At 40.2% G+C, this 12365-nt stretch overlaps 1 protein-coding gene across 11 annotated transcripts in view; it reads right to left on the minus strand.

Annotated features, from left to right (window-relative positions):
- NUMB (NUMB endocytic adaptor protein) overlaps positions 1–12365 on the minus strand; it is a 65155-nt gene that overhangs the window by 16036 nt on the left and 36754 nt on the right. For 6 of the 11 annotated variants that reach the window (XM_083606941.1, XM_083606946.1, XM_083606938.1 and 3 more), the window contains exons 4-7: positions 8312–8344; positions 4171–4245; positions 1072–1212; positions 349–550 (exon numbers count right to left, since the gene is read on the minus strand). In XM_083606941.1, coding sequence (XP_083463067.1) covers positions 349–550; positions 1072–1212; positions 4171–4245; positions 8312–8344 — 451 coding nt within the window. The remainder of the gene's footprint in view (positions 1–348; positions 551–1071; positions 1213–4170; positions 4246–8311; positions 8345–12365) is intronic. The other 5 variants (XM_083606948.1, XM_083606944.1, XM_083606939.1 and 2 more) reach the window with 1 other exon arrangement.

Raw genomic sequence — 12365 nt, forward strand, 5'->3', positions numbered from 1 at the left:
GCAAGGGATGATGGAAGTTGTAGCACAGCCCTTTCTAGAGGGTCAAAGGTTCTCCATGCCTATTAGACAAATCAAGCTCAGAAACATGGGAAATTAAGGAGTTACACTAATCCCTCCTCCTCAATCTAACGCACAGAATACACCACACCCTATATCTCTGTTTCTGCAAAATCCAAAGCTCTCAGGGGCCTACTGAGGATATTTTAGGTCCAAAACCTTATCAAGAGGTATAATGAAGTTATTTTGCAGTAGGGTTCATAATCTCACTGGTATTGAAAATGACAAGCCAGGTAAAATGGTAGTTTGAGTCAGCAGAGCTTCCCAATAGCCAGACTTGTACCCCATTACCTTTTGTGTCTTGTATCTGCCTCATGCCTTCCTCTCTTTCTGCTTGTTCAGTTGCTGTAGTAACCCTGAAAGACCCCTCTCTTGTGAATGTGGTTCTGCTGGCATCAAAGGTGGCAGTCACCCCACACTCCTTCTCTCTCTTTTGCTTTCGCTCCAAGCAGGCTGCAAACGCACAGCCAACTGCATGACTCAACCTCTCTCCCTGAAAAGATATTGCGTCATTCAGAAACCAAAATGGAACTACATATTTCCTCCAAACATTGCCAAATGATAGCTGGCACTCAATGCAAGCTTCTCTGTACAAATTCTGGTCAGCAGAATTCAGAACTATTACATCCAGTTAAAGCACAGGTTATGAGAGACATGAGACATACACATGGATTAAGACTTTAAATATATATTTTAGCTGCCAGGTGTTAATGCTGTTCAGTCAGTTCATATATTGAAATATTGGTGCTATAAAATCCATAACGCAAATACTGTACAATTGTTAAAAATGGCAATTCATGCTCTGTAAGCACATTAGGTTGCTTGTTTGTATTAAGAAACATACATGATTTACACTAGCTACAGGATTTTAACATTCCAGTTTCAAATATCTGAGTCTGTTGAATGCACTGCTCTTAAATGACAAGATTGCCACAAGAAAGCTAAATTTCTCTAGACAAGTGACATAATTTGGAAAGGGCCTCTTGCTTTTTTGTGATCCTAAAAGCAGCTTACCGTGTCCTTTACAGCCATAAAGCAGTGACATATCCAGCGTCGTGTTGTGCCATCTCGACAGATGTAAGAAAATGCCCTATCAAAATTCCTGTCCGGAGCACAGAAGGAAACCTTCTCTATTGTCTGATCAACTATAAGGTCCTAAAGAAAAAAAACAAGAAAGATGATATAAGAAATTCAAATCATTACAGGAGCGTGGAATATACCACACAGTACATTTCTAGATTTCCTTCTTCCCTCTATCAGGTTAATACCAAAGTTGTACCTTTCAGTCTGCCGGATATATTTGCTTTATATATTTCCACATATATTCCACATATTTAAAGGGGTGACTTAAAAAAACAACTTTGGCTTCTCTTCAAAGGTCTGTGCAAGTGTATCCTCAAAATTATTGTACTGATTGGAGATTCAATGTTTGGAGACCTGTACTAATTTATCCAACCACCAAGGGGCAATATTACAATCAATTTCCCACATGAGCTGAAATATTACCATCAAGCATTATAGAGTGTAGTAGCAGAGTGTAGAATAACAGCTTTAATATTGGCATCTTTAAGCTAAGCTGTTTATTAAGCAGTAACTGGCTCTCAAGCATCCGTGGCGAAGTTCAGCTGCATTTTAAAATAGTTAAATATATAACAGCAGCAGCTCTAGAGAGAGTTTAGTTAATGGAAACAGAGGGCAGGTGAACCATTGGAAGCACAGGACTTAAATCAGGTGTGGGGGAACTTTGGCCCTTCACATGCGGCTGTAGGGCAACCCTTACCACTCCTGCCAAATGGCCCTGCTAGCTCAAGCCGATGGGAGCTGGAGTCTAACAAAATCTGAAGGACCATAGGCTTTTGATTCCTGACTTAGACAAAACTATAATAGTAAGAGGCATAATAACAACACCACTTGACTTTCATATAAGGGCTTAAACGGTAAAGGTAAAGGGACCCCTGACCATTAGCTTCAGTCTTGGCCGACTCTGGGGTTGCGGCGCTCATCTTGCTTTATTGGCCGAGGGGAGCTGGCGTACAGCTTCCGGGTCATGTGGCCAGCATGACTAAGCTGCTTCTGGCAAACCAGAGCAGCGCACGGAAATGCCGTTTACCTTCCCGCCAGAGCGGTACCTATTTATCTACTTGCACTTTGACGTGCTTTCGAACTGCTAGGTTGGCAGGAGCAGGGACCGAGCAACGGGAGCTCACCCCGTCGCAGGGATTCGAACCGCCAACCTTCTGATCAGCAAGTCCTAGGCTCTGTGGTTTAACCCAAAGCGCCACCTGCGTCCCCATATAAGGGCTTACGTGAATTCAAAGCATTTCACATACATTTTCAGGTCAAAAACCAGATATACACATGTTTGCTAAAGATGCTGCTGCCAATTGGGGGGTGCTGGGGGGGTATTTTGTCATTAAATTTAGTGGGGTGGGAGTGCAACCCTTCGCCTCCCTTGCCTTACCTCTGCTCTGCTGCTTTTAACCCTCTGTTCCTCAGGCTGTCTCAGATACTGAAAGTTAATAAGGGAGGGGGGTCTTCAAGCAGAATTCTGGGAAGGCAGCCAAGAGTCGCTTCCCCGCTATATTCTTTTTTGTCAAAAAAGTAATAAAATGCACATTGGTTCTTCATCTCCACTTTACGATGAAAGTGGCAAATCAATGTTTACCAAATCTGCACACATCTGGTTTGGGCCCTCAGTAGCCCTTACAACAGCTCTATATTGTAAGTGGGGAGCTGAGAATAGGGGAAATCTATACAGCAGGCTCACGCCCAACATTTGAATCATTAGCTTGCCAACTCGCATCTTATTCTCTTTCACTACGCAACACATCAAATTGGCTCTGAACCTGCATGGGGCTCTGGACTTGCACAGTGGGTATTAGTCACACGTATAAATATAATCATTGCTGGAACAGTTTCCTTACGCTTCAATGTACATCATTTCCACAGCTGTCCCTGGGATGCAGCTGCCTTCCACACTGACACAGAGGATTGAGGCAGCAGAGAGACAGAGTTGTGTCATCTGTAGCATCCCAAACAGTGCCACTACAGGGTATGATCCATCACAGAACCTCCTTATATTTGACATTCAATGGCAGCTGCAGTGGAAGCAAACCTGTCCTTGGTTGGCATTATTCCCCTCTGCAGATACCTCCATATATCACTACTTTTTTAAAAAGGGAGGAGCAGGGAGCAAAGAACATAGGTGACCCCCAGCCTACTAGAGTCACTGGCAGAACTCCCACTGATCTCTGTGTGCTTACTGGGGAAAGGGACAAGTTGGGCTGCCAATTTTAAAAGAATAACTGTAACCCTCCTGAAATAAAATAGGATGGCACAAATATCACGCAAACATCATTTAAAACTAAAAATAGGATTGGACACATTTGGGTATTCAACTAAAAAGCCATATGCAGTTTTTAAAATATGCACCTTCGGGATACAAATTAGCATATAAAGCGATATACAAATCATCAATTTTAATGCTCTCCCTTCAGTAATGCCTTAGAGATATTTTAAAGATTGAAAACCTTGATTGAGAATTAATCTGAATTGCACTGGCTTCTAGAGCCTTCAAATAATACCTTCCTCACATATTTTATTCATTTCTCACTGCAATATTTTATTTTACTTATTTTTTTAATATTGCCCTTCATCCAAGGATCACAAGGCAGTTTACAATATAAAAAAACAAAAATACACACCATAACAAATGTAAAAACAAACAAAAACAACAATTCTCACACAGATTTTCAAAATCTTAGGATGCAGCAAGAATGAAATTCAGATCAATCACATATCTGTATGCAGTTTAATCTCTTTCAGCTTTTCTGCAGGGACAGAAAGAACAGGATGAAACTGTTGCCTTCTCCCTATTTATTGCTATGACAAAAATCCCTTTTCAAGCAAACAAAGCAAAACAAGAATTCAAAGGACCTAAGTTCACAAAGGCAAAAAAAGCCAAATAAAATTTGAGCCATATGTAATTAGCATATTTCATTCGCTGAACTAGGCATGTATGAAGTTATTAACACCCTGCAATAGAAGAAGCAGTGAGAACTACAGTGATTATCTGTACAGTTTATGATGGTTCCAAACCCAGCAGTGTCTAACCTTTGTTTTCTCATCAACAACTCTGAGTCCATCCGCTGAAACCCACAGGACGGCTTTAACTGCCTTCTTTCCGCTCTTGCAGGGAAGAAAAAAAAAGAAACACAGTATTACTGCTGTGCTGTCAATAAGGCTGAATGCAGACTTCCTCTTTCCAAGAAGCACAAAAGTCAGTGTGCAGATGATATCCAACTTCAGTAGGAGTGCCCAAAGCCAGATATTCAGACCAAACAACAAAACCTCCAGAGAATCAAGCTGAAGCCAGCCTTTCAAGAACACAATGCAAAAGGAAGGGGGGAAAGAATAGAACAGGATGAGTCAAGTATGTTAATACATTCAAATAAAGGCAAAGAATTCAAGCTTAAATTCTTTACCTGTTTAAACACCAAATAAACTGTCAGTTAACACTGACGCTTAAGGAGTTACACCACAAGTAGCCTTTTTGCTGCCAGTTTAAGCAACAAGCATTCTACGTCTGTCTTCCCATCACCCCAATGTTCTGTCCTGTGTCTCGTGCGGTAGCACTACCATCAAATGTGGAAGTACTTTACAGGATCGTAGTCAGCATAGGATAAGGGAAGTAGTTCCATTTCTCCTTGCGAAACGGAACTTTTGTCCCGTCCCCCCCATATACCCCCTAAATCTGTTCCATGGGCTCTTCCATATTGGGCAAAAATATTCCAATTTAATTTAATTTGGTTTGATTTGTAATAATTTGGAAAATTAATAAAAACAATTCAGAAAAAAAGATTCCTGCATTGCAGGAGGTTAGACACTATGACCCTCAGGATCCCTTCCAACTCTTATTATTCTATGCAACTTTCAAATGACCCATAATGCGTGCGTGTGTACTGTATGCATTCGCTGGCTTTGACTGGTCAGCTAAACTGGGGGGGAGGGTAGCAGAAGGGTCTCAGAGCCTTCATGAGTTAAGGGACTTCCCTTGCACGTGATGAAAGGCTTTGGAGGATTGAGCAGACAAAACTAAGAGTGGTCCAACTGTTAAGAAGGCCGTTTCTGCACATAGTATAGCGGGAGTTGAGGGGCAGGTGGGGCTTATCAACCTGGAAAGGTAGCCCATCTAGCAGAAGGGAAACACTGATCCTAGACCTCCACTGCCTGCAGGATATCTTCAGGAGAAGATAAGGCTAAAGAGTAAACCCTAGGACAGTTGGATAGTGCCTTGTATGCCTCCCTCTGGCAACTCCTGCAGCGAAGCTGGTGCCAAATATGTTGCTCTGCTTTCCTTTGGAACACACTGCCCAGGCTTGCGCCCCAAGGAGGTCACTTGGGTGCGGCTAACACAGCAGTTTGACTTCACTCCCAGAAGTGCACTCCATCGTCTCTCCAGACGGATGGATGCCAACAATTGTGTTTTTATGCTTTGTAAGACATCCTGAGTGGGCTCAGCTCTAACAGTTAGCCTATACATATGTGAGTGACTTATGGGATCTTTTATTGGCTAAGCAAGATGGCAAATACTTCAAGCCCCAACAAAATTCCTGTTACAATTCCCATTCCCAAATGTTCCAGGGCTATTGCCTGAAGCCTGTTCCCTTCTTTGGAGATGCGGCAATCCCACTATCTAGGAGTGGGTTGCAAAACCCCTCTGACATTTTAGAAGGAAGCATACATATCACTATTCCTTTATCCATTTCCCCTTATCAACAGAGAAGATCTCACTACTGATACTGGCCTAGGGCTAATAAAGTTCCTCACAGCTACCCTATTAATTGTTTGGAAGAGTCCTAGAGACTAACTCCACTCCAGGACACTGGGAGATTTAACCTTTTATCCTATAACATATAGCTTAGATTGTTTAACGTTACACTAAATAACAAGTGCTAAGATTATTGAAGTCATATTTTGATGTGATGCAGTTTAGCTGGTCATGTTCTCCATGTGTGGTATTATAATCTAAGCAACACTTATGATTTTAAATGCTGTTTATTTGGTATTTCAGTACAAAGTGTTTGCTGGGATGAACAGGAATGGACCAGCTGTTCAGATTCATTACATACCTACAATTCTTGAGTTCACAGAAGGATACGCTTAGTTTCAGGGCAGGGGTGGTAGTGCTGGCATTAAGACAATTTGAAGTGTCATACTAGATGTGTACCTGTCTCACCTAGATGCCTTAACAGAAGCATATGTTTAATACTTGAAGTAAGATGTAGCTATTGATTCGTAGTTTTAAAAATGAGTTTTTGCCAAAAGTACATGATAGTATTATGAATTTTTCTTTGATGGTTTAGTAGTGGCCTACCGGAGCCACTACTTCTTTCTTCACTTGAGACATGCAAAGAACATAGACTGAACAATTAGACGGCCTGGATTGATACAGTGACTAAAATACTGAGCTAGGGATTCTCACTTTGAGATTCAACACTGCCATGAACTCATTAAGTGCTGTGGTATATTTTCAAAGGAGGTAGCCAACTGGTCAGCGCTCACAGCAGAAAATGAAAAAATAAATAGCCCAGTAGCACATTCAAGACTATGGAAAATGTATTGTTATAGGATTACAGGATTGGCTTAGATGATATTTTAGGTCTCCAAGCCTGTGGTTTTCTATCTGCATGTTAGGATTCTAGGTAGTGATTAGAAGTGATGAAACCAGTTAATGACTCTAGCAAGCCTCTTAAAGATCTTTTTTAGTTGGTCAAGAAGTGTGTGTTTTCTATAGTTTACTACCTAAGCAGCTATGACAAGAGAAACTGGTTTCAAGGATATAACAGTATTATTGTGTAAGCTTAATGGATTACCAAGAGTCAAGCTTCTAGTGATGTGGACTCTAGCCCAAAAAGGTCTACACCATAATAAATGTGTTAATCTTTAACAACTCTCTCCATTTCCCAAAGTTACCCTAACAACAATCCTGTGAGGCAGGTTAGGTTGAGATAGTGACTGGCCCAAGGTCTTTTGTAGGTTTCATGGGAAATTTATTCCTAGTCTCCCAGGTCCTTGTCCATTTACAATCCCTCCTTATTCCACATTCGGGGGGGGGGGGGACAGAAGCGAATAAGTTGGAGGAGGGGAATAACCCTTTCCCACAGGTCTGTTATGACCTTTAAAACTAAGCAAGGAAGGAAGTGTGTGAACAGTGGCAAGTAATTCATGAGGAACCTTGCTCCTTGCCTGACATGTGAGGCTTTCCCAGCTGTTGCCCTTAACTTCTGGCATGCTGCAAAAATGTCTGGCAGCAACTGCAACTTTCTCACCAATTTCTCAATGCAGATTGAAAGAATCGTGTCCCGGCATAATCTTATAGTAGATGACACACAAATAAGTATGGCAACACAGACAGTTAATGTACAGAGAAACACAGCTCTGAATGGGTGTGGTACAGCCTTTTATGATCCTCTGCCTGCTGTTGTCCACTCTCTTTCAACCAGAGACAGGAGACAATGCCAGCATGTTCCAGAGATTTATGTTGCTCAGTGGGATTTTGTAAAGAAAATATTTTTTAGTTCTCTCTGTTTTTAGTTCAATTTTAAATGCCAATATTTTTTAAATTACGGCAATTTTCTAGCAAAATAAATGCACATTTAATTATTTAAAATTAAGCTTAAAAACACTCTCTCATGGTTTGAGCTCATTCTGTCCCCCCATCCCCCCCAAAACCCCGTTGTTGTTGTAGTAGTTGTTGTTGGGTTTTATAAGCAAGAATGTTATACAAATAAGTATACCAAGTTTTCTCATGTTATTTGTACATCACAAAAATAGAGTAGTAAATGTGGAAAGATATCTACAAGATATGTTTCATTATTAGTCAATGTATGAGTTTTTAATCCTGCCCCCTCCCTTAAAGGGGACTCCTACCCATGTTTGCTTAAATGCAAATAGAAGTGTCAATGAGTACATTAACCAGCTTGTGTGATTGTTCAAAGCTTCCATTCACATTCAGATTAAGACAGGTAGAAGCTCCCTTTAGACCTTCTCTGCTCAACACAGGAAGGCCTGGGACTGAGCAGGCAGGGAAGGGCTGTTTGGGCTAGTGCCAGCATGTGCAGCCCTATGCACTCAACACCAGTTGCTATTTCCTGTTCAGACATAATGTCTGAACGAGGCTCCTGACACAAGGCAATGCTATACTGGGGATGTAACTCCTTACAGCACAAACACAACAAGGCATTAAACTTACTTTTCCAAAGAAGCCTTTGAAGAACTTCCTTTCCTGGAGGAACAGGGGGGACAAGTCGAATGCTATTACTGTAGGTAGCTAAAGTGTCCCAGGGTTTTAAACCAACACATACATACAAAAAATGGGGATTGGAAGGAAAGTAGGGAATGTTTAGGGTTATCCATAGAGGATGTGACAGGCAGGTGTGGAAAGTCCCATGAAAATGCACACAGAAAGCATCACATGGGCTTTTATTAGGACAGGCCATAGCTCTGAAATTGGTGGAAAGGAAAGGAAAAATCAGACCCAATTTCATGCAAAATGTTGTAGACTTCATTTTGTTTGTCCCTTTAGCTTTTAGTAGGTTACAAGCCAAACTTGGCAGCAGACATGGAGATGTTCCAAATTGGATGATGATGACTTGAAATTAGCACATTAGATAAATTTTGAAAAGCTCAAGTTAATTAACAGAGCTCAAATAGCATGACAGCAAAAGGAAAATAATTTGGGGAGCATATTTCCAGTCCTTCTCAAAAGCCTGCTTAGAAAAGGTGTTTGTGTTTAAGCTCATATACCCTCCATCATGATTTTCCAACAGTATTTTGTAAAGCAGATTTAGTAGAAAGTGTAGGGGATATTTATGCTGCAGTTTCTTTTATTTTAGAATGTGGATTCTTTCACTGAAGAGGCTCCATATTAGATTTTGGCTTCTTACTCCTCTTTCTTTCTTTCTTTCTTTCTCTCTCTCTCTCTCTCTCTCTCTCACACACACACACACAAACAAACCATTCAGAAACTTACAAGTAAACTATCTGCATCACCTAAGAGTTCTCTCTTCACTGTTATTATATGTATATAGTGCTTAGAGTTTTGTGATTAAGCAGCTTATGAAGCTTTCCAAATAAACAATGTGTATACTGAACAGGAACACTTCATACACATCTTGCAGTATACATATAGAAATTGTGGTAGATTTGACAAGCACAATCAGCGAAGTGGGAGTATTACACATTTTGATGGCAATCAAATGCAGCAGCTTTAAGATATATTTCACAGGCAATTTTAAAATTATTTATCCATTTCAGAGACAAACAAAAGCCCAGATATATATTTCCTGACAATCTTCACTGAAAATTAAGGGATGGGATCAACAGTGCTTTAAATTACTCCTGTGATGACTACCATGAAGCAAGCCATTTATGGGCTTTGGCTTGCTTCACAAGCTTCACAGCCTCCAGTACAAAACGTTTATGGTGGTTTGGAGAAAGTTAGTCAATCTGCATGGTGAACTGCTGATTATGAATTCCTACATGGCGGCAGCAGTTTCTTCATATGTATAAGAGATACAAGACCACATCTGTGGTCATCTTTGATACTTAAGGGTCTAGAAGTAACAGCAGGCTTTACAGACATAATGCCCCTTCTCTGCCATCTATCAGCTATTTCAACACATGGCAGTGGGTGGTGAAATATCTAACTTAGTATTATTGCCTTAAATGATTAAAACTGTCTTCAAGATAGCTCATTACAAAAAAATCTCGGTAAGAAAAATGGAACAACTGCACTAGGTTAAAAAAATGCTATAGGAGTACATACTTTAAGATTTGTTATGGAATTCCTTTTTTTAAGTTGCCAGTTTGAAAATGTATAATCAATCTCATTCATATACACACAGACACACACAGACACACATATATACATATATATGCCACCACTGCCAAGTTAAGCATTAAATATCAATATAAGCCTTCAGAAGATATGCCAGAGTTCAGGAGGTCCGTAAGGTACCTTGCTTAAGAAACTGTAATTAGGTTTAATTTTCAAAAGGTGTTAACTTGGAAAAATTTAGATGTTCTAGAAAAAGTATTAATGATAGAGAGCATGCAAAATGGATTTTAGGGTAGCTATGGAAGTTAATATTCAGATACACTAGTATTTTCAAACACTATTAAGTTTCGTTTACCTGCTAAAACAAGAAAATACATTAACAAATGTATCATATTTGCAAACAAAACAAAAAAAGACTTGTTAAAGACACTAACACTGAAGACAATTTTAACCAAATGAGAGAGGATGGAGACAAGACACTGGCAGCTTCCAACACAGTTTACTGATGGGCAGGTAAAATGCTGTTTGTCAAGAGGAAAGCTACATTTTAAAAGCATTGTGGTAAAAATTGTACATTGGTATTTTATTCTGTCAATTCATACTATTCTAAGTAGAGTTAGGAATAAGACTAATGAAACTATGCCATGTTCCAGCAGCCGTGACAGTCAAAGTATATAAACTCAATTATTCCCACCCCTCCTCTAGTGAGCTTGGATATGTGTTTCTCCATAACTGAAAGTAAAAGGCAGTGTGTCCTAAAAAAAGAAAGAAAAAGTAACGTTTTATATCTTTGGGGGAGCACTGCCTCACATAATCTTTTTGGTATAATTATCCAAATCTGAGGCATGCAGCAGGTCCAGTGAAGAAAATTTACTGCGGCCATTGAAGAGCACAGAAAAGGAGAAACCGGGTTTAGCCATTTAAGAGTTTACCACACACAAGTCAGTCTGTTTTGACAACATCAGATTGCTACACCCAGATAGATACATCAAGATTCAACTGCCCTTGAATGACTTATGACTTGTTCTGAGAGGAAATTGTTCTACTGTATTGGAAGAGAAACGCTTGCCCTGTGAAAATGGAAGTTCAGTCGACAAAACAAAATCCTGGGTATAAGCTAACAAAGAAAACCCACATTTATGAACAGAAACAAAAAGCAGCAACTTAAGAATGATCTCTACAGTTGGATGTTTGGTTGACATTTGAAGTCTCAATATGAGAATGCTCCTCAGTAATCAGTAGAAGTGGCTTGAGAGGAGTGAAATACATCAATATTTTAGAAAAGCAGCACTAAAGTCAATATCAATTGGCTTTACTGACAAATGGTCTGACAGAATCAGTTAATCTATATAGAATAGTATAAGCAAAAGCTGCATGAGTTTAAGATTTCAGTAGAAATAGAAGTCTCTTGTGCTGAATGCCACACAAGGAAGGCCCATAGTCTGGTGATTTCCATGTGCCATCTGTGTGTAATAGGTGGTTTCAAGTGACTGTTATTTCAGAGTGATCTTCATTGGATATAGTACACAACCATTTTGTTTAAGTTATGGACATGAACAGGGAATTCAAACACTGAAGTTATGTTCTTTGACTCCAGAAATGTAGTGTGCAGTGTGCCAAATGTGTTATATGCACAAGTTTAAACTTCTGTCTCTTTGGGCTTAGAAATCGGGGGGGGGGGAGGGGAGGAATAGTTTTATCGCTCACTTTGTATTTAGTTGTACCAGACACTCATCTAACTAATTTGACAATGTGCTTGCTCCCCCCCCCCAAAAAAATGGAGAGCATCATTTATACTAACAAGTCTGAGACTTCTTCCTGCCCTGAAATGCTCTGTGGAGTATAGCATTCACAGCTTCCAAACTGTTCAAGACAAAGAACAATGAGAAATTTAGGATGGCATCTAATCAGATCACTGGAGTTCATTCAAAAGCTCAAAGCCCATTTTTTCATCCTCTTGTCTGTGACTGAGAGAAGGAAACAACAAGTTTGAGTCTGAAATCACTATGTACGCATGCAAGAGGACCTTTTAAAAATCCTTTTAGTAGGCTTAAGATTTATTGATGCAGTCAATGAAGAACACAAAAATAACTAAAAAAATGTAATCAGTGGGTGTCAAAAGTCAGCTAATCCATTTAAAACAGGGATGCAGAACAGAATTTAGCCAGTGGGCCGGAACCCTGCCAAGCCAGGTTCAGGTAGGTGGACCCAATCTCCTGTCAATCACTTGATGTCACAATGATACCAGGTGATCCTTTTTGCCTTTGCAAAGCATGCAAAAGGCTTTCTAAGCCATGACAATCAGCTATTAATCAGGGCTTATAAAACACAGTGTTTGGGGGTGCCGGAAAGTCCCTTTCACCCAACTCCCCCTCCCTTTACCTGCTCCACTTCTGATGGTGTATGCATCAGGTGTAGGGCAGGTAGTCATGGCTTGGCTGGAGTAGAAATAGGCCCCTAGGCCGGA

Source organism: Podarcis filfolensis, assembly GCF_964270895.1.
Source record: "Podarcis filfolensis genome assembly, chromosome: 1".
Classification (NCBI taxonomy): Eukaryota; Metazoa; Chordata; class Lepidosauria; order Squamata; family Lacertidae; genus Podarcis; species Podarcis filfolensis.